Source organism: Seriola dumerili, unplaced genomic scaffold, assembly GCF_002260705.1.
Source record: "Seriola dumerili isolate Sdu_G_001 unplaced genomic scaffold, Sdu_1.0 BDQW01001449.1, whole genome shotgun sequence".
Lineage (NCBI taxonomy): Eukaryota > Metazoa > Chordata > Actinopteri > Carangiformes > Carangidae > Seriola > Seriola dumerili.
In genome coordinates this window covers 101,354-124,254 of record NW_019175704.1, presented here as the reverse complement: position 1 = coordinate 124,254, position 22,901 = coordinate 101,354, and the positions used below count along the sequence as shown (strand labels likewise).

General features: G+C 44.5%; 1 protein-coding gene across 4 annotated transcripts; it reads right to left on the bottom strand.

Annotated features, from left to right (window-relative positions):
* Window positions 1–550: 550 nt before the first annotated feature.
* On the bottom strand, window positions 551–21,284 carry sema6d (semaphorin 6D). 4 transcript variants are annotated; one of them, XM_022768243.1, is made up of 20 exons: window positions 21,202–21,284; window positions 14,591–14,762; window positions 13,908–14,019; window positions 12,735–12,795; window positions 12,432–12,494; window positions 12,188–12,289; window positions 11,801–11,891; window positions 11,448–11,567; window positions 11,029–11,117; window positions 9,934–10,151; window positions 9,697–9,828; window positions 8,864–9,019; window positions 8,152–8,325; window positions 7,646–7,786; window positions 7,343–7,420; window positions 7,149–7,207; window positions 6,493–6,549; window positions 5,799–5,981; window positions 4,538–4,779; window positions 551–4,436 (listed from the first exon to the last, which is right to left on the bottom strand). In XM_022768243.1, the coding sequence occupies exons 2-20, from the start codon at window positions 14,712–14,714 to the stop codon at window positions 3,306–3,308; spliced, it is 3,333 nt and encodes a 1,110-aa protein (XP_022623964.1). In that variant the 5' UTR covers window positions 14,715–14,762; window positions 21,202–21,284; the 3' UTR covers window positions 551–3,305. The 4 variants fall into 4 exon arrangements, with proteins under 4 accessions (XP_022623964.1, XP_022623963.1, XP_022623965.1 ...); XM_022768242.1 differs by lacking the exon at window positions 21,202–21,284 and adding an exon at window positions 20,233–20,452; XM_022768244.1 differs by lacking the exons at window positions 5,799–5,981; window positions 21,202–21,284 and adding an exon at window positions 20,233–20,452.
* Between the last annotated feature and the right edge of the window lie 1,617 nt (window positions 21,285–22,901).

The following is a 22,901-nucleotide window of genomic DNA, read 5'->3' as shown; positions in this document are numbered from 1 at the left end:
GTGTGTGTGTGTGTGTGTGTGTGTGTGTGTGTGTGTGTGTGTGTGTGTGTGTGTGTGTGTGTGTGTGTGTGTGTGTGTGTGTGTGTGTGTGTGTTTTCCTCCACAGCTCATTGGTGGCTTAGATCTTATGCCCTGAGCAGTAGTTAGTCCAGATGTTTAGTGTCTACAGGAACATACTACTTTGGAAACTTTCCCACATGCTATCTGGTGTGGTTGACTCTGCGCTGGCCTCAAACTTCAAAACAACCCAGTTCTAAAAATAGTCCGAAGCTCTAAATCATTCTGCAGACTCTGATAGTCAGCTCACAGAACTCAGCTAGGCCACATACAGTTTTACCAACATCCCAGTCACGTTGTAAGTACTGAAAACTTGGCTTTTAGGATGGCTTCACAAGGCTCTAAAATCAGATTCAGCTCTACGTCATGCTCTCTCACACCATAAACAATTGACATGACATAAGCATTCGACTTACTGCTAAGTTCCAGGAAAAAACCCTCAAGAAAGACCTGTATCTGTGCAGTAATGTTTTATTTCAACTATACATGCTGTGTTAAAAAAATCAACGAAAAATATGAAACAAAAGACCATCATTATTATTTACACATTCACAGTACAACTTTACAACATATCTACACGCTCAAATACTCTGGAGATCATATATACAGCTGGCCTTGCATCACCATGTTGCACAGTATTTAAATCAAAATTACATGACAAAATCCGGTTCATCTGCACATACACAGAGCTCAGACTGAATTATAAAGGCTTCAATTTAGATTGCAACAGAAAGACCCAGTTCATATTGCAATGTACAAGGCAGTTGAGCAGTGTATGGTGAGTGTGTGTTTGTGATGTCAGTGTGCATGTGTCGAGTAGAAAAAGAGAGCCCAAACACTGGTTAGATGACAGGCAGAAAGTCTTTACATACAATCATCACTTGTAAACAAAATGTGGCTTTGGGCTAAACAGGCAACTGACACTGGAATAAGATTGCAGATGTCACCCAAATAATGTACCCATTGCTAAGAGAAATGATCCCTCAGTCATCCCTACTGGCCAATAGAAACAATTCCTGTCACTGCAATCCTGGGGATTTACAGATTCTGCGTGACGGCCACCCATGCCAACAGACGGCTTTTCATGTGAACACTGTGTTAATACATTGGCTGTGGGCAGGATGTGCTGCAATTGAGCCGACTCCGCTCCACAGTGCAAGGTCTAACCACCCTACATCCCACTGTCAAGAAAATACATTCACTGCATGGCACATCTATGTGGTGGATTAACACCATTCTTTTCATCACCGGCAGTAAAGGAGGAAAACTGATTCATACTCCAAATAATTGTTTTTTTTAACTCTCCTTTTGTATGACCATCATCCAAGAGTGGAGCATTTGTCAATTTGTCAGTTTAGATTAGGTAGTGATTTTCCAACACATGTCCTGCTGAGTTTCAAATTGCTTTATATAAAAATTCTTTATATAGTATATGACAATAACATATAGAGGACCAATTGACATTGCCAATATTATATACTGTAGTAGTTCATTTAGGGAATAAGGCACACAATGCACAGATTCAGGTTCACTTGCCTAAAAATATTTATAATGCTTATTTATAGTATTTAAGTATATACAGGATCTTGTCATTCCCAGCATGACTCATTTGGACACATTGGTAAATGTTGTGTTGATTGTACACTGACCACTCGCAGGGAAGCTTTACAGGGAACACGGCACGACAGATGACAGAGATGTTACATCCATGTATTGTTCTAGAGTCAGTTTAATATACCCTTAATAGGATTAATGTAGGAGGAAAATTCTAGTGCTCTCCTATTAGAGGAGACAAAAGTTTAATACAGCAGAAGTGCCCTGAAATGTTGGATTCATATACATGGGCTAAACCATTGGTGTTGCTTTAGTTTCATATGGTAAATTCTTTAAATAAAAAACAGTAAAACATCATAAAGGCAAATCACTTTGTTCGAAAATTAAGATGAGATGAGAAATGTGTTTTTTTTGTTTTTTTTGTTTTTTCGTAAAATCGCTGCTACATAAAGAAAGGAGTCTCTTGAACCACCAGTATAATTCCTATGAATGGGCAGTGGAGGTTAAGAGAGGTTTCAGGAGCATTATTTCCCATGTATCAGTTTTAACAGTGTGTTTGCTTGCTGAAAACTGTACTACTTGGCCTCTTTCTGCAAAATAACACACACACACACACACACACACACACACACACACAGACACACACACACACATACGTTCACACACACACAGAAGCAGACATGCACACCCAAACGGGTCTATTCCAGTCAGGTAGAGAAAAAGAAAATGCACCAAAGACAAACACCTGTGTGTAAAACCAATAGCAGCAAATGTACTAAGTAAAATTTCCCAGTGAGTTACAGTGTACCTATCCCAGTATTCACCAGCATGACCGACTTAACCTCAGCCTAACCATATTACCAGACACACCACAGAGTGACACAAAGATATGGTTTAGGCTCACTTCACAAGGGTTCAAATGAGACTACAGAAGAAATAATTTTGTTGAAATGAAAGACAGTGACTTAGGTCTTAGACAGGTCTTAAGGTGCATCCTCTGACATGTGGCAACACTCTTGATTACCAAGTGTTAAGGCCTAAATATCTGTGCTGCCTTTACACAAGCCTGCTTTCCAGTCAACCAACACTCACACATTTGTACTCTTTCTCTGTTCTCTTGCTGCCTGATTCAGCTGTTTGTCGTCATATTTATCTTAAGCAACACGCACGCTGTGATTAGGCCTACTGATTTTCCTCTCCTCTGCCCCCAGCCATCTTACTGACAAAGGCATGGCCTACCTCTTCTCTCTGTTCAGTTCACATTAGTGGGAAGACAGTGCTCAAGGGCAGTGACAAATGAGACCCATTCTTCAAGTATTCCACTGTTTTTTGACCTGGTACCACATGCACAGACACCATAGCAGCCCCTGCTGGTGTCCTGAAACTTTGTACCTAAAATGGGAACGGGCAACACCCAAGCCCAGATACAATGGGGAGCAGCAGATTCACCACTGCCCACTGTTCATATCTTGTGGCTACCGTGACAAGGGAGGGAGACGAGTATCTTTGGCCACATGTGTGATTTTCCCTTTTTAGTGTGAGTGAATGTGCATATCATTTAAAGGAGAAACACACCTCAAGTCGATACACAAACACACACTAGGCCCTACCCCATCCATAGCCCGCCCCGAGCCCTCAGGGCTCAAAGCTCTACAGTCAAGGCCAAGAGCTCACTAAGAAGCGTCCATGCTCTTTTAGTAACTGTACTTGTTGACCACTCGCATCTGTGGAGTCTGTGGTGAAAACCCATTGGGTTTGGGGGGCACATCTGGCTTTAGCGATGGGGTCCGTTTAAGCCCTGTGCGAGGGAGTGAGCCATGCCCACTGTAGCTGCTCTGTCGGGATACAGAGGATGGGTGGGGTGAGTGCATTCCTGCCCCCATCACTCCACTATGGGAGTCAAGTCTGGAGGGGGGTGTTGGGGGCATGTAACCACCTCTGTTCATACTGTGCTGGCGAGACACAGACACCCCCATGGTTACCCCATTTGGCGAGGTGGATAAGGACTGCCTGTGAGAGGCACTCCGGTGGAGTTGGTACCCCCCTCTTTGCCTCTCCAGGGTGCCCCCCATGCTCAGGCTGCCCGTTGGTGTGGTGGGAGTGGTGGGCATGGGCACATCGACCCTCTTGGTGGGGCTGTGCCTCGGCAGGGAGGAGGAGGGAGAGTACAGGGAAGCCTCTCGGCTGGGCACCTTGGGAGGTACTTCAGTCAGTTCCTCCATGGGCTCCAATGTAAGATGTTGCCTTGGGCGGGGCCCTGATCCCTCTTGAAGAATGGCCTTAGGGTTGGCCACAGAGTCATTGAGGTGTTTTAAAAGGTCATTTAGAGTATTTCTGGCATCCACAGACCTCTTCTGGTCTTTCCTACTACCCCTGGAATCTGGGTTCTTCTGCTTCTTTTCAGATGAATGTGGCAGTGTATCCTCTCCATTGTCAAGATTAGGGTGGTCGTGTGTAGCATTGGGTAGGACGACTGCACTAGGGATGTGGGAGTGTCCCAGGGCAAGGTGAGGGTGGTGGGAGTTGGCAGGAGCAGGAGAGGAAGGAAGGAACTGAGGACTCATGGCCGTCGCTGATGAGTTGGAGTCCTTACGGGGTCCACTGACCTTGCCATGAGCCCTCTCCCACTGGTTCTTGATGGGCTGGAGGCCTTTCTGCTGAAGCACAGGGGTGGACTCAGGTGTAGGTAGAGCAGCCAGCTCAGGGGGCTGACAGCCTTCTCGCAGGATCATGGTCTTGGTGTCACCATTGGGTGTATTTAGGTCTTTGCCATTGCTCAGCAGATTGGTGTACAGCTTAGGAGAATCAATGCTGGTTTGGAACTCCTAAATAAAATAAAAGAATAAGATCAGACACAGTTTCACAACTTGTTCAATCACTTCTATCCAGACTTTGATGAGATTTTGGTTTTATAGCTGTAGCCTACCTTCACAGGACTATCAAAGAGGCCATTGAGCTTGACAAAGCTTCCAGTGGAGTCCGAGCAGGAAGGTGCAGACTCTGCATCCTTGTGGACATGTCTCGGCTTACGAAGGAATGAGTCTCGGTAGCAGAAAACAATGAGCCCAGCCAGGAGAGCACCCATGAGAAAAGCAGCAAACACGCAGGTGATGAGGATGTTCATGTGGACCATCTGGTTGGTCTCACCTGCTTGGATATCCCACACACCTACAAAACAGTGAGGCATTGGTTAACCACCTGGTGACAAGAGTCCCAGTGCTCAGTGAAGCATCCCTCCCCATTCAACAGCAGAAATGTGCATGTTTGTGTGTGAGCACAACCATGCATGAGTTTCTGCTTTTATACCTCCCCCCATACAAGGTAGCCATAAATACTGACTCATTCCTTTTCATCTAAGCCCAGATGAAGAAAAAATATGGTGGAAGTTGTTAGGTACCCACATCCATTTCACCATCTATAAGAAGCAGTTATGTTAGTTCAGAAGGGAAGACTTAAAAGTGGTGCCTTAATCCACGTTCCACTAGAGGCTTTTTGTCATGCGTTTGACTTAAAAGGGTTAGGAGTGAACTCTTATCTGAGACATAGAGCCAAATCAGTCTTTTCGCACAAGAGATCAACCAGCAGGAAGTTGGCCAGAGTAAAGAGAAGCACTGTTTGCCTTCCAGGTGTTGAGATAGCTGCTGCTCTACTGAAAGTTTGTTAGTAATCACAGACATTGAAAGAGTTAGTCATCCACCGTGCGGCCACAATAGTGATGCGGCAGAGCAGGCCCAGTCAATGATCTACCAGCCAGTGTAAAGTGTTACTAAATCTAGAGTTAAAAAAAAATCTATACTGGCAGAGATGGAAGTTAAATTCAAACAAAAGATTTGAAACAAGAGTGAGTGTGAGTTTTGATGATTAGAAAAATAAATAATTTAAAATAAAGAAAGAAAAGAGGGAAATTATAACTAAAACAAAAGAAAACAATGGTAAAATGAAAATAGATATACCAACATAACTTCTGTATGAAAATGTCTATTTGAAAAAGAATAAGAAAGAGGCTAAATTAAAATCTGCCATGTTATCTAATAAAAAAACCCAAAATAGCTGCCATTGTGTGCATGTGTGTCTTTGCCTATGCAAGCCTATGTGTGGAGTCACATTTGTGTGGCTTAGTCAGAGTTGTGGGCAGCTATCAGATCAGGCTCATTGCAGCATGCTGGCTGCCTCCCTGTGGGCCTTACCCTCTTGGCCCCCTGGGATAGAGTCTAAAGAATGGGAGGTGGCTGGGTCATCCTGCAGCACAAAGCCTGAGCCGTAGAGCTCTGGACCAGGCCCAGAGCTGGGGCTCTGAGTGGGTATGAGTAGTGGGGGGTGTATGGGCCCACTGGGCTGGACAGTGACTGGCGCTGATGAAAACTCCATGTCTGTGATGACAAACAAATTGTTAACAAACTGTGCAGACGTGGGTAAAGCATACTGTTATCATCCCAGTTAGTAGGCATCAGCGATATGTAATTTTTTAGGGTTAGTGTCCGAACAAATGATGAATAAACCTTTTTAACAAAATGTTCCATTTTCACATTCACAGACCAATGAAAGTACATTTTTGTTTTTTGACAGTTTGGATGGGGAAAAGAGAGGATACTGTGGGTCAAACAGGAGTTGGTACACAACAGTAAGGATGCCAAGGGGTGGTTGGGCATGCAAGAGGGGGGAGGAAGTGATGAGTGAAAAGGAGAAAGTGAATGTGCGCTCAGATAGAGCACCAGTGTCGCCTGGCGGAGCTTACTTTTGTGACGATGAAAATGAAGCAGGTGACATTAGCATTCAGGAAGTGTTTTGTAAGAAAAGATGAATGGTGGGAGTGGTGGAAAGACAGGGTTGGAGATGCTGAACTCAAGGAAAGAAACCATTTGAGTAAAAGATCAAACTAACCAGAGGTAGGGTCGCCAAATGATTTGTAATCTGGCGCTGAAGTAGTGCCCAAAAACGCTAAAAGAATTAAAAGGACAAGAAATCAGTATAACGGAATTCAGAGGTAAAAACTAAAAAATAATAAAATCCCTAAGAGACACTAAGAGTGCAGTTTACTGGGTTTAACTATAAAGATATAAAGCACTCGCTAGCAGTGTCCTTTTCTCTCTGGAGTCACTGGAGGCCCTCTGGTTCTGATCAATACTGAGGTTCAGCCTGGGTCATGTTTAGTTGGTACAAATGAAGGGGAGGAAGCTTTAAAGTAAAATCAGTAAAGGCACATTTTCTGGCCGTCAGCTATCTTAAGACCTCTAGCATTTGAACCAGCTGAGCATGACCCCTGATTGTACATGTCCATGTTTCTGCCTCACAGGCAGCATTAGTTACAGGTGGCCATGTACTGTATGTAGATGTGTGTGTTAATACTGCACATAGACTTATGTAGGGGCAAGTTACTGGAGTGGTTACTGGTGTGAGTGTGCAGGCTCATGGTGTGTGTGGAGATGAGTTTGTGTGTGTTGGTATGTATGTATGTGTGTGTGTGTGTGTATCTCTGTGTGTGTATGTATGTGTCTGAGGATAGATGGCATGGCATGGCATGGAGATGAGATCCGTACCGTGACAGTCACCCAGGTGAGCCGTGTTTCCAAGTTCAACGTCCTGCTCATATCCAGTCCTGAAAAGAGACAGAAAGAGAGACAGATAAACAAAGAGATTAATAAAAAAAAAACAAAAAAAAAAACTTGCTCATTATCTCATTTTCTCATCTGTAATATTTGCACTTCATATTGCAGCTGGGGCTTGAACTTACAAAACACCAGGCTGTATCCTCTCACAGGCTCCATGAGGTTTCCAGCCACAATAAGGATCCCTTGATGCAATGCAGGACCTGAGGCCACACAAACACACACACACCATCAGAACGGCAGGTTTAATCATTCTGGAAAGTGCGGCATAATCATTTGTGACTGACTGAACATTAACCACAAGGCATAAAGAAACGCTGTTATCATTCCCTTTATGACATTTACACGAAAACAAAACAATAAAGTCACAAACCTATGACCGACTGCACATTTGAACCCCTCATCGTGCACGTTAGCACGTAACTTACTTGTGGCAGGAAGAATGCCTTTCACAGCGACTCAGGGGAATACGGATGACACAGCTTGAAAAGGCGACGTACAGGCTGTGTGTGTCTTTGTCCACGTGCAGCGAGAGGACACGCTTGTCATCCTCGCGGTTAGACAGGCACCTGGAAAGGGAAAAGAGAAACATGATCAGAGGTTTATCAGATAAGTCTGTCTACCGTGTCAGTCTCAGCAGATTTAATCACTTGTTAGGTGGAAAAGTCACATAAAGCTTTTTTTCCCCCTCAGTTTAACAGGATTTTAACCTCACACACACGACAGCGTGTGTTGACATGCATGAATAAGCACAAAAAAACCCCAAAACAATCACATGTGCTGCATTTGCAAAGAAGGCAAACAGACACTGTCATCTTTGCTAGAAAGGTTCACTTTAAGAGTTGCTGACTCCGCAGCCAGGAGACAGACAGGGAAGAGAAAAGGAGAACCGAGGCAGACGGAGAGAGAGGGTGAAGAGTGCGAGTATCCATACTTGGCCCTGTTGAAGACGTCTATCTCCTCCAGGAGCAGGCTGTCATTCAGGGACACAGAGGTGGTCTTTGCCAAAACCTTGAGGACAACACCCGATTCAGCCCCGATGAACACCACCGTGTAGTTCTTGTGGGGTCCTGCCTCATTGTCCACAGCCAGCGCTGTCAGCCTGTACCTTCAAACACAGCAGAGAGGCCTGTGTTACTCACAGTAGGGGTTATTCAGAATAGGAGTGGGTATCTGAATACATGAATCACTGCGGCTCTTGAGTTACTAAAGGTCAAACTTTTTTTTTACTTCATCGTTTGCATTTTGTTTCAACATCCTGACGTAGCTTAGTCAGGAGACATGCTTCAATATTTCTATCTTTATGTTTGATGCCAGTAAATCATTATATACTGTATGGTTAACTGTTAACTGAGCCATAAAACTTTATGAGGATTGAACTGAAGGTTTCTGTAACACTGATTGAGAGTCTACATCAACAGTGTGGTCAGAGTCTTGTTTACTTATTCTTCCATTTTACACTATATTATTTTGGCAAGGTTCTTGCAGAGCTGCTTAATTTGGCTTATATGGTTAAATGAAAAAAGGACTTTGTAGAAAGACATGTTTCCACAAATCGAGGCAATCAGAAAAACATCAGTTTCAAAACTCAGGTACCGCACTGGCGCCGACAAAGACACCCGTTCCTCATATACTCCTCCATTTACCTGACACGCGTCTTGGTGAACCAAGGCTCATCCCCGATGGAAGGCACAGCTGTGTCCATGAGGGGGTGGGACTTGATGAACTGCAGGGTATCATCCGGGAACTCGATTGAGCTCTTAAAGGACGCAGCTGGACCATGACCTGCGCAGCAACCGGGTCTAGGATGGAGGGTGCACGCACACAGAGGGCAAAAGGTCAAAGATCAGCCTATATGATCACTCACCAGAGAGCAATAACAATGTGTATTGAAATGGATGGAAAGTGCAACAAGGGGGGGCGAAGGAGAGGAGCAGGTGCTTATTAAGATCACAAAAAGGCCTCAGCTGGAAACATAAAATATACATATGCATGGTTATCCTCCATCAATGATTCACCGGGGTAATGAAGTGCTTCATGGACTTTGTGTTTGGGACACAGGACAGGGCCACAAATATACGTGCTGACTGTAAACAGGTTAAATATGCAACGCGTCTAATTATGCCAAATTAATTATTTAATCATCAGCAGATGGTGAATGTGTGTGCTGGGTCAAAGCTAATAACCTGGTGCCTTACTAGTGAAAAAGATTTGATTTCATCGGGTTTAACCTGGACAAAGATGGGTTAAAAAAAAAAAAAAAAAGTGGGGAAATGACAGGTGGTTAACAGCTGCTGAGTCAAGTGCCACCTGCTCAAAATAATCTAAAGAGGGCCATGTTTAAAAATCTGATTTGAAAGGTTTTCTAGTTAGGTGTTTTTTCTCCTCCTGCCTCTGCATTCTTTAGAAGGTTTCAAAGTGGAACATTTTTTGAGGATTTTTTTTTTTTTTTTGAGGAACAGAAATGTTAAATCCTTACCGAGGTTTGGGCAGCTTCTCCTCTGGATATGGAGTCCACACAGAGTCAGGAGTTTTCTGCTCTTTGAACCGGCCCCAGAATACTTTCTCTATGTCGGCCATGGAGAAGGCACACACTGCTGACCCCGGGATGCTGTGGAGAAGCACACCCATGTAATGTCCACGTTTGACTTCTTAATCATTAATTCTGTCCTCCGCATCGGTTAATTCGACAACTAACAGCGGCCGGCAGCCTCACCTGTTCATCTGCGTGGTAAAAACGCCCACCACCGAGGGAACACCGTTAATGTTGATGATGTCAGTGATGGACTGAAGCACGTCGAAGTAGAAGAAGGACTCCCCTGGCACGGAGCAGTTGAGCCTCGCCTTCACAAAAGATGTCCAGTGCTTCTCCAGCACTCGCTGTGACCCGCCAACGTCATTCTTACAGATCCGGGCCACGCGAGAATACACAACCTGCGAGGAGCAGGGGTTTAAGAGAGGACAGAGGCGGGTGGAAGAGGAAGGCAGCTGAGTGAACGTCACTAAAAACACTTCAGCATGCTGAATAATGCATCTCTCCATCCTGTAGCAACTCGGCACAGACGACTTAACTAACACACTCTTCATCTTTAACTTTGTGTGTGGAGATTGTTCCCCCTGACTGGAGCAAACGTTCATCCAATGTCCTCGACTGGCCTAATGCAGCCCCATGTGACTGTGTGTTTGATTGCACATATTACCAAGGCTTAGCGTATAAATGAAGTGTGTGAAGCAGTTGGCTTAGACAGTTTTAATAATTTACCAATGCAAACCTCCATCAGAGGCCAGGTGTCACCCCAGCATTAGTAGGGTTGAAATATTTATTAGCTGGTGGCTGATGGAGGATGCTGGCTTCCTGCAGTCCGGCCAGACTGGCTCAGAGATGAGGCATGGTCAAATCTGAAGTTGGCTTGAAACACAGAACATCCTAATGCCCTCAGCATGTGTGAGTGTGAGTATGAGTGTGTGTGTGTGTGTGTGTGTGTTGTGTGTGTGTCGCAGGGAGAGACAGACACATAGCGCGCAGTCTCGGGGAGACAAATCCTCTCACTGTGTAATGGTTTTACATTAGCAGAACATTCCCAGCAAACACTCGCGCTGTAGAAATTTCTCGTGTATTCTAATGCGATGTACTGTCATCGCCTGAATGGGCCCCATTACTACTGGGGCCATTTGTGGCAGAAATGCATGCACCGAGGGAAGTGTAAGCCTTTTTTTTTTTTTTTTTTTTTTTTTTTGGATAAAGGCCTGCATCCTGTATCTGTGTGGAATATGTAATGCATTATAAACGGCAAGTGCCTTTCTGTCTTACCTTGCCCAGATTGCTGTGCTCCACTGCAATCTCTCGGTAGAAAAAGTACACATAATTCCCATACTCTGCTGCATGCAGGAAATGAGGTTCTGAGGGAGAGACAGAGGCAGAGAGTTGAAGTGTATTTCTGCATCGTCACCACCACTGTGCATGTTGAATATTTCAGGGATTTGTACAAGGCTGTATATGACTGGGGGTGACCTAGATTGCCTGGGAGAGAACAGGCCATATCCCCACAGAGCTTGGCAAGGTGGGAGAGCTCTGCATCGCTCCAAAAACAGCTCTGACAGCCACGTACATACGTGCACCATGCGAAGGCACCACAGGCTTTTAGCTAGGTGGCAGGTAGACACATGTACATAGAGGGAAGTAAGGTGAGAGTGGAATAAAGATTGAGAGTGATGGGAGTGAGTGATTACCTTTCAGCCACTTGGAGTCATATTTGATAGTCCTCAGGGCCGATCCATCACCCATGCTGCGATAGATGACAGAATCACTGGCCTGGAAGTCAGCTACAGTGGCAGAATACAGCTTCCCTTCTAAAAACATGACAACAAGGAGCACAGTCACCAAAAACTAGGATCCACTGCTCCTCAGCGCTTTGTTGTTTCACTTCTTTTATCATGCTTAATTGGCTGAGTTGTTATCGCTGCAGGCGCAGTTTTATTGTGGCAAAGACACAGAGGTGATAATGAGAGCATAAGTAGGAACACATTAGTTCTTCTTCAGCAAGACTACGTGCGCGGGCGGGGAGTGTGTGTTTGACCCTTACCAGCGAAAAGGGCAACGTTGGTTTGCTTGGAGTCGAATGGGCACCGTGCCAGACCATTGATCTCCTCTCCATCTAACTCTAGGTTATCCAGCTAAAGGGAACACAACAAATCAACCCACACATTACTGGAGGTTTGTCAAGGGACACCGTGAAGACAAACACACACACAGAAGCACTGGCACACACAAATGAATCAATGAAATGAGTCCAGTCAAATTTATTTAAAAAGAAATTGAAATAAGGGGTGTGTTACTCAAATTACTTGAAGGACATTCACACAAATTTTGTCCAGATTGTGTGTGTGTGTGTGTGTGTGTGTGTGTCTTTGTGCACATCTGAGCATGCAAACTTTGACTTATCAAAGTGGCTCGGGCACTGGATACTGACCCTGTAGTATCTGCACATGGGGTTGAAGCCGTTGGTACCACAGATGAAAACCAGATCGTCGTTTCTGGGGACCAGCACTTTGATGAAGTTGTGGCACTCGTCCTGAAAACAGACACACAACACGGGACAGTGTTTTTGAGAGGCAGCCAGCTTCTCTGCTCACGGTCTCTGTCCGTTCCGTGTGATGGAACATAAAACAAAAAGGTGTGAGGTGAAGGTTCTTTTTTTTTTTTTTAATACATACTCTATGTTTTCCCTTGACGGCACACATCTCTCTGTCAGCTTGGCCCGATCGCCATGTTAGCTTCTGTAAAAACCAACGTGGAGCATTAGACACACGCATGGCACGACACACACACACACACACACACACACACACACACACACACACACACACACACACACACACACACACACACACACAGTCCTCCCTTTTCCACTCTCTCATTTTACAACCTGTCCAGTCTGTGATGAATGGCTCTGTGTTTTCTGTGGAGCCCTTTTAGTGTTTGTGGACTGAGAGAGCAGCTTGTGGCGAGAATCTTACCCGGTAAGGAATGATCTCATTCCTGTAGGACTCTCTCAGACTGACTAGGTACACCTGATCTCTGTGGACAGACAACAACAAAACACACAACTTAGTGACACAGCACAACCAGGGATCATTTTCAACTGTTTGTGTTTTGAAAATAAATATCTGACGATTTTCAGCTCATCCTCTATTTGGTTTATTCTTTATTTATCTTATTGTTTTCTTACATTCTTAGAGGAACTGGTGCATAATCAGCAGCTGATTTGCATTGTTTTCCTATTTTTGGTATTTATTTGCCATTTATGAGAATATTTTCTGCACTGTTCCTGTCATTTAGGGACCTTATTTACTGAGAACAATGGTTTCAGCTTCTTGCAGCAGGAAACACACACATTTTTTGGTTTGTGGTGACACAAAATCTAAGAGAAACTGGTTTAAACCGATCTTCTCTTTTTCAAAATATGTTTTTCTGTCAAAACCTAAGTCAAATTTAACTCATTCATATTTCTGTGTTATTTGTTGCAGTTAATGCACAGTGAAGTTTTTTATGCAACTGCCTCTAACATGGAAACCTGAATATCCTCTCTGTTACGTCATTTAACATGACAAATGCTTTTGATTATTGGTCCGTGGTAAAAAAAAAAAAAAAAAAAGCAATAAAAAAAAAAGTAATAGAACCAGTGGGAATGGGCTTTTATAAACCCACAGAGAAGAACATGTTGCTTCTTTCAGTAAACACATGTGACTCCCCCAGACTGGCAATAGGAGCATCCACCTGACAACAGTGATACATGTGGTGGTGATTACAGGGGCTCGAGAGCTGCAAGTTTTATATTGTAGATGTCAAGGTGATTTCCTGCTACAATATTAGTGCTGGCCGTCAGATTAATCCCGCTGCCCATAAATACAAAAAAGACATGTAAAGATGCCAAGAAATCCCTGACGGAGCGTCAGACCGGGATGATAGACGCCTTTCCTGGATCAATACTGGCCATATACATCAGATACAGGCCTAGAAGCCACAGATCCAATAACACTAAGAGCTTTTTACCCCTCACCCCCTCCCTTAGGCCTCTGTTTACCTGCCAAGGAGTGACTGAGTATATTGGTGTCGGGGATGTGTGAAAGAGAGAGAGAGAGAGAGAGAGAGAGAGAGATGGTGTGTGTGTATGTGTGTGTTGAGTTTACCTGCCAGCGATGAACAGTGTGTCCTGTATCTTGGTCATCAGCTGAAAGTCCAGGCGATGCTGTGACTCGTTGCCAGAGGGCCTGCCTCTGAACACTGGGTACCTCCGTGAAACTGCGAAGACATCGCACACACTATTAATGGGAAACTCATGGTAGACGCAGACACTCTTGCACGCCACACTCGCTTCTTCCTACACTTAACTCAACGTATACAAATCTTCCTGCAGTTATTAGTAGCGGCACTGTACAAACACTGGCGTAGACTGTGTATATCTGTGTGTCACTGTGTTGTGTTCCTGCGTCAGATAATGGCTGCCTATGTCAGCACATATCTCTGTTCCTCCAGTGCATCACTGAGATGGAAATGAAATCCACTTAATGCTACAGCTGACCATACAGCAGATTGATTTTATGACTATGGATATGGCATGCTACTGTGTGAACTGCTGACATGACTAGAAGTAGGAGGCTGCGGGTATTTGTCTTTATTCCATGTGTATTATGCCTAACAACACAGCGGCTTGTGTGTGTGTGTGTGTGTGTGTGTGTGTGTGTGGGTGTGGGGGGGGGGGGGGGGGAAAAAGTGCACATTAAGGATAGTTGCTGAGTTTTTCAGTGATGTTGCAGTTAATGTAAGATCTACCCCCGTGTCTGCTGAGTTTCATTCACGTGCGTGCACTCACAGTGTGCGTCAACGACGTCCAGGGGTACGATGTCCTCTGGGAAGCTGACTGCGAGGAGAGTGCGTGAGGCTGTCAGCAGCAGCAGCAGCAGCTCACTGAGCAGAAGCGCAGCTCTCTGGCCCATGGCTGCTCACAGACGACACTTCCTGTTTCACACTGGTGGAGTTGTTACCTGCAAGCACACAAAGAAATACATGCTTTTGTTGCTTAACGTGTCATACATTGTGTGTTATATTTCACCTACTGCTACAAACTGTAGTCGCATGAGCCAAATCCAAACCCTTTGTTTAACTCACAGCAATGAATAAAATGTGATTTCCGCTGTGAAGTTTTACTTTTCTTGCTGCTACACGCTAAGTTAATGAAATACAAACATAATGCTCATATAACGCCCTCTCTGGCTTATTGATGACTGAGCTTTCACTGGCGGTGCTTGGCGTCTCCCCTCTGCCTCTCCCTGCATCTGCTGTCTAAGGGAAGGTCAGCCAACTGACCGGTGGGGTGTCTCGGTGTGTGTTGGATGCAGCGGAAGTCCACCCTGTTAGAAGCGTGGCAGGCCTGCTGTCTCTGTACATCTGTGCTTCAATTGGTTTGTCCTGGGCCAGGCTCAACACTAATCAGCACATTGCAACTTCATCACCATCACTAGTGTAGCCTCTGCTCTGACCTTAGCTGACTTCTATTAGCGCTCTGTTGGCTGTTATTGCTCCAGCCTCTCCTTGGGGCTGGTGTGCATTGTTGCAGTGATTCACTCATCTTTGTGTTCGGAGGACCCAGTCGCGCACAGTTGTTTTGACGTTGTAGTAATTTTTGTGGATAATAGTTTGTGCAGCATCTGATCGTAGACATGATACACCAGCGACTACACTGGTAATAATTTATTGTGGGAGTGGCAGGGGTTTAGTGTGTATGTTAGTGTGTGGAGGAGTGCTTTAGAGACAGACTGTGTCTGTGCATATTAATGATCGGTGTACGTTCAAATATTTATAAGGCAAACAAATTATTCATGCAGGCAAAGCCTGAACGGATATAAACAATTTACCGGGAGACGTCACACAGGCAGAGGGATGGATTAGCTGGGAGCGCACTGGGATACACAAACACACATACACATGGCTGCACATACATAATCACTCTTTCAAATGGTGTAATGCAAAGACTGACTCATGTGTGCACGCACGAACACACACATAGTATTGACTCATTTTTCAATTAGCCCCAAAGCACACCTGCTCCAGTGCTGTCTGTGAGCCCTGCCTGCCAAGCCATTAGTGCCTTGATTGATCCACACAGGAAGCATGGCAGATCAGTAGCCAGCGAAGCTGGACTTTATCATATCAATGTAGCCATGTGAGAAATTTGTGGCTCTAAATCTGGTTACTTTCATCTGGATATTTCTTAAGAACGTCTGACTTTTGAAGTATTTCCAAAGTCTTTAGTTAAAGCCACTAAATGAACCATAACACACGTGGCTGTCAAGTAGAAAATTTGGAGTTGTGAAGTGTTTACCTGACAGCAACAGTATGTGTCAGCGTGTCAGCGAGTGTATGTGGATTACATAACATGTGAACTGGCCACACAGCATTTATACCTACTTGTTGATATAAAGTGTGTAGTGTTTTACCAGGTACTAACAACAAAACAGTTACTGTATGATGATGTGTCACTAAAAAGAATGGGAGTGGCTGTGGGGTGAAATCAGGGTGATGCCCCCGTGTTTTAGTCATCAACTGTGTGTAATCATTGCTACTGAGTTTTCTGTGGGATATTGAGGCCTTGGATAGCGCAGCGTCATTATGACTAAGTAATGGAAGGCCTGAACGAGACAGCGCTTCATCTCAATTAGTCAACGTAATAGTTAAATTACAGGTTTGATGTTTTGACAAAGTAAAAGCATGGTATGAGGGCCAAAAGATCTCTTTCTCTTTCAATAGCCCCAAACATCAATGATGCTGGAGCAGCTACTACACTCTAATCTAGATACAAATGAATCTCTGGACACAAACAATTTACAGATCTATGCACACAGGCTCCCGGATCTATACAGAAAAACAACTGTCAGCAGCTTAATCTAAACGAGAAGTGATGATACTGCTGTGCAAAACGAGACAGTGGTGTTCCTTAAAAGCATCGCAGCTATTTTTTTTACTACCTGGTTCAGATGCTCTCGCACCAAGGAATGTGCTGTTAAAACCCCAGCAATAAATTGCTGAGTTTCAAGGAGAAGCCTGGGACAGGAATAGATACCTAACGCTCAACAATAGAAAAAAAAAAAAAGAAAAAAGAAAAAAAGAGGAGCTATGAAAGGTAAATAACCCAGCTCCGCATTTCAATTCTATAGTGCTATCATAGAGGCTGCAGGCTGTGCTTCCAGCCTAAACATGGCGATGTTCACAAGTAAATCGGTTCCTTGGTTGTCAGGACTTTAGCGTCCTGCTCTGTATCGCCTCTTCATAAGCGCACACATTCGCACCACTTTTTTCCTGCCATTCTCCTGCACTAAACAATTCAGGGGAAAAACACTCCAACCAGAGGCAGAAGCTCAGCTCTGATCTCCCATGATTCCTTGCATGGGTAATAGCCATACTGTGGAGGCGAAGGCTTTCCTCAGAAACTTTAATGTAAAACAGAAAGAGAAGACATTCAGAGGTCAGCGATCTAAAATTACTTCTCAATCTCTAGTGAGCCCAGCATGTTTTCTATTGACTATTCCTTAGCGCTCTCTAGTTCCTGCCCTCCAGTGTGTGTGCATGTGCGTGTGTGTGTGTGTGTGTGGGGGTGTGTGGACGTGCGTGCATGCACATATAGGCCTCAACAAGCCTAAAAAACGCTGGGCTTGTCACGCAACTCAGTGCCATTCAGCCTTGCCTCACTCTACCTCTGTTATTACAGGCTTTTCAATGTCCTACAACCACGCACTTTCCCTGCTGATGTTGTTGGCTCAGGCCCATGGTGTTAAACACGGGGAGGGGAGAGAGGGGAGGGGGTCTGGTAGAATACTATTTCTACTGATGGCGGGTGCAGGGGTCTGTAGCCCAATTCTAGTAGTTACAGCTGAAGATTTAGTGTTGTAAGCTTAAAATGACAGATTAACACATATTTCCCTCTTAGCTGTGCTTTCACAGGCATATGTCAGCCATAACCTCCCCTCCGCTGCAACACAGAATGGATCTGTTTGTGTCCTATTTGCAGGAATTGGGGCTAATAAAAAAGGATGGCAAACAACAGCGGTGCGTGAGGTTTTGTAAATTGTGTGTGAATGTGATGGGTGGCTCTAATCCCGGGAGAACAATGACTGCTGCTGCTTGAGGCTGCTCGACTTGTCATCTCGCACCACGCTGAGCTGTAAACCCAACAACAGCAGAGGAAATCAGATAGCCCCGGAGTTCAGTTTCAGGCATTTCACTCTTCAACACTTGGTGTGCGTACGTCTAAATTCATGCGCACGCATGTGTGACTGTCCGTCCAAACCTGGACATGTCCTGTAACTAGGTTGTCTCAACTCTCAACTGTGGCTCTCTGAGAAAGTAATCAAGATGCAGCCACACAGGACAGTGAGTCAGCCAGATGATTAGAGCAGCCACCACATGGGCCCAGAAATGATTACCACTCCTTTTCCCACTTCAGTAATAACCACTACCCTGAAGGATCATTTGAGAGGGGCTTGGTTGGACTTGTTGCTTCAGAGATTTGGCAGAAGGAGAGGACTGTGCCACCCTAAACCCAGCTTTCCTCCCTTTCTTCTCTACCTTGGCGAGAGGAGGAGTGAAACAGGAGAAAGGCTGCTCTCAGCAGTAGTTCTGCTATAGTAGAGCACAAAGGGGCAAAGCTGCAGGTGTGACCAAGAAACAAAAGGGGCTTTGGGCAAGTCAACACAATAGAGCCCCACCCCCGGTCAGTGGACCTATGTTCAGGAGAGCTGTTCTGGGGCTCCTGAAGGGGGCTTCTGAGGAAACACAGCAAGCTTGACTCCAAATGCTCCACACAGGGTCAAACATTTATCGCTCAACCAACTGAGAATTGAACAACGTGATTGCCGTGCTGCAGTTTAGGGAAACCATAAGGCTGTGAAGAGTTAACACTGTATGGTTTAATGGCGGTTGTTCCGGGGTTACTGCTGGCTGTTGGGAGGTTAACGGTGGTCGTTCTGGTCGCTGAGTTCTGACCCCATGGCCAGTGAAGCGAAGTGAGACGCGCCAGCCAGCTGTGCTGTCAACGAACCCAGAGCCGGTTCGAATGTTTTGACCTGGATGGAGTGTGCTGCTCCTGCCAATATCAAGTTTGTAGTTTCAGTAACTAAGCCGGGCTTCTCCTGTCTGTGTCACAGGGCTCTGACACTCCACATCTGGTGTGTATGTTTAGAAACAAACTTGCTGTCTTTCTTTCTGTAAAGGGGCTGTTCTGACTTGAGAAAAATAATACAAGTAAATTTTTGACCACAGACAAGCTAAAATTTAATGTGTGCCCTTAAACCTTGCATTTAAAAAATTAATTTAACAGATCATGTTATTCTGTATTGGCAACTATAGAAGAAGCTTATTTGGTTCATCTCTTTTTGCTCATTTACTTAAATAATGAGATCCCACAGAACAAATCCTAAAACGACTCAAACACTCGCACCTACACCCCTCCTTATGAAACACATGAACCATCCTGTTTCTCTCTCTTTCTTCATCATTCTTCTGTTTGTTTTCCTTCATTCGCTGGTCATTTTTCAAGTTTTTTTTTTTTTTTTTGCGTGGAGATCTTCCGCTCCTCTTTTGCGCACACAATCCACGCAGCAGCCCGGGCTCTAACGCTTTGCATTGTGCGGGCTGGGGCGTAAAGGCATTCAAGTTTTATCCGTGGTAAATCTTTTCAGACCCCTTTAGTCCACATGTAGCACCGATACAAAAGACAACAAAGACGCGGGGGACAGCGGTGGAGTGACAACAGTGATGGGGCTGCGTTTAACTGCCTCCACAGCACTTAATTCATTCACAGGGCTGGGCTTCCGCGCTGCTCTGCCTCCGAAAAGGTTACGAGCGCATCTCCAATTTATTATTCAATATAAGAACGCCATAAGGAAATTGGGGAATACATTAAATAGATTAAAAAACACCCGGGAATAAGTCGTCAACAAGCTTTAAGTCAAACTGCACGTCCCTTTATTGTTTAATACTGTGTTTGCCAGCATGGTCCGTCCGATCATGTGCAGGTTGTCTTTATTCCAAGTTGATTTTTGTGGAGCCGAAATGTCAGAAAACACTTTATTTCACGACTTGAACCATTTAAAACCACCGGGAACACAAGACAATAGAGATGATGAGCTAAGGTAAATGAAACTGAAGCAAAAAAAAGGCACACTTCTCTGCATGAAAGGTGTGTTACAGGACTACAATGGCGTGGCTCTGATTTTATTGTCGGTCAGTCATGATCTATGTTGACATCTCTGTTTTTAAAAATTGATACATTTTACTTTGGGATCTAAGTACTTGATTCTCTTGTATAGATTCTGTTCACAAAGTAGCTCTCGGGATAGAATAAAGGCCAGTGATGTTATGTCCTTTATTCAATCCAACATCCGTTGTATTAATACAACTCAGGGAGTGTACCCTGAAAATACTCCACATCGATAATTACAGATCATTGAGGACACCTACCTTGAGTATCCGAATTCACTCATGAATTGGGCAATCCGACTGCATGTCATATTCCTTTTGTAATCCATTTAAGAGAAAACACCCAGCATGTGATATTCCTGTTATTTCATGCTCCATCCGGACCCCACTTTTCTCTTTTTTTTTTATCCAGTTGCGCACAGATTTCAGCTCCGCTCGCCACATAAGAGCATTTGGATTCTGCCTGCTCTCCTGTCTCCGTCCCCGGGCCCCTGCGCTCTGATGACTGATCTTCAAAGCTTCTGCCACGACCACACAGCCCCCTCCCTCATACACCAATACACCATCCCCTTCCACTACTATTAACTTTGGAAACCAAAGGGAAAATGCATAAACATTAACGACGCGCTATCCGTACTACGCCGCGCTCTGACTTCATGTGCAATCATTGATTTAATGGTGATTTAAAAATAATAGAGGGCGTGTTAACTGACGGAGAGCATGATAAAGCACATACGCACCGGAATAAAAAAAATAATACTAGATTTACGCAAAACTCTTCCCAGTGCTTGTTTATCCCAACAGATAACTTTGGTTTAGTCACTGTGATAAATGCTCTAATGATGAGACTGTAGAACTTATAGGCTATAATAAAGATTTCTGACAGCTTCAATAGGACGATTAACTGCCTCGCAGATAAAGATATGAGTAGACAATTTAGTTTATTCTCCCTTACGCCGCTTTATTAGCTGCGGAGAGGCGCTTCCGAGCTGCACGGATACACGTTGGAATGAATGAATACTATATTGCACTGAAGCATGAGTAAAAATAGTCCGGACCTGAACTATTCCTGCCCTGCGACCATTAGTTTTGCAGAGCAGCATAGCGACGTAGTCACAAGAAATATTTTTGTTTCCCCAGAAAAAGACTTCTCCTGTCTAGTTTCCCCTTCGACTTTCACTGCGTAATGCGGCACAATAAAGTAAATCCACGTTGCTGCAAGGAACTCACCTCATCTGAATTGGTTATTTTGTATCCTTTTTTGTTGCCGTAATCCAAAACAAAAAAAAATATATTGTCCGCGTCGTAGTGAATCAACTTCTCCTGGCTGAGAGAAAAACAAACTAATGCACGGCAAATGGTGTAATTCGACCCGTGCGAAGTCAATCCATCCAGAGAGAGATCTACAGCCTACCAATAAGCAGCGCTCTTGCTCCAGTCCCTCCCCCCACCGTCCATCTCTCCTCAGTTGGTTCGGGCTACTCAGCCTTGCTCTGGCTTCCTTCCTTTCTTTCCTAGAGCCCGGAGAGAAAGAAAAAGCGACCCCCTCCTCCCTCTCAGTTCTCCTCCTGTGTGACCCCGTGTTGCCTGCCCTTCTGTTAAACCCCATCCCCCAACTCCAAGTCAGCAAGAGCGCCTAGTTAAAATCATTTCAGCTGAGTTGTGGCAAGCCACTGCGAAGTAAAACACAGCTTTAGAAATGTTTGGATTGGAAAAGGGAGACGGTTTAAGCACAAATCTCCTTCTATCCCAGAACAGTATCATGCCTATAAAAGTGAACTCATTACTGACAACAACTGAAAGTTTTACAGAAAAAATATACTTATTTCAAATATTTAGTTTACCAATCACATATTCTTAATAATTTAGATATTCTACAAAACTCTTTTATTAATTTTAATACAAAATACATAATGTTTTCTGCTAAGCAAATCATTTTTATTGCTACAAACATCACTGTGTACCAGAGACACACTCTAAATCTCCTTAGGAATGTTAAATTGCCCTCTCCCGGTGTTTTGTTTGGTAGATCTATAGGCATTAGGCATTCTGCATGTGTATGTAAACATCAGTGTGAGTACATGCTCTCTTATGCATGTGAAGCTGAAGTCGTCATTGAACGTGTCGGGTCATTCCAGGCGGGTCTGCAAGGCTGGACAATAGAGGCCCATTTGCACCCCATCAGAGAAGCAGGTTAGCAGATGTGTGAGAATCTCTTCCACATGAACATCCTCACCCACTCGCGCACACACACACACACACACACACACACACACACACACACACACACACACACATAACCTCCTGACAGCCCCCATTATGAGCTGTGAAAGTGGGATCTGCATCTCAATACTTGCACAGGAAACGCGAGTTTGCACTGCTGATCTGCCTGATCCCGGTTTGGCACTTCTTGCATGTCTTTGTCCCTGCTTGTCCCTCACTTGTCCTGCTCTCTTCCTCTGTTTTTTTTTTTTTTTTGAGGAGTTACTACTTCTTGATATTCTGTCTCTTCATTTGACAGAATTTTCCATTTTTCCTTGGGCCCCCTGTAGCTCTCCATTTTCATCTCAGCTCATAGACTTTGGTCTGTCGTTTATGTGACCTTCGTTCTCTTTCTTCTCGTCTCTTGAGCTTCAGTCTTGCCACTCAGTGTTTCTGTCAGTCCCAGGTTACATCTGTGTGATGCCCTAGTATCCTGTGGGGACTGAATCAGCACGAGCATCTATTATTGTGGAAGAGGGGGAAGATGGATAGATCAATGTGTCGAAGATTTTTGCGGAGACGCAGCTACTGAGTGTCAGGATGGGTCAATAGATATATGGATCTGTGGGCGTCTGGTGATTGGTAGAGGTATTGATTGGCCCTTTATCCAGTGAAATGACCGTTTTATTGGGAGCGTAATGGCAATGTGACACCATTACATTAGATTT

Coding starts and splice junctions, on each gene's coding strand:
- sema6d (XM_022768243.1), bottom strand. CDS start 14,714: ATGGGCCAGAGAGCTGCGCTTCTGCTCAGTGAGCTGCTGCTGCTGCTG. Junction 8,326..8,863: donor TTCACCAAGACGCGTGTCAG/GTAAATGGAGGA, acceptor CTGTGTTTGAAG/GTACAGGCTGACAGCGCTGG. Junction 7,787..8,151: donor GACGTCTTCAACAGGGCCAA/GTATGGATACTC, acceptor TTCCCTTTCCAG/GTGCCTGTCTAACCGCGAGG.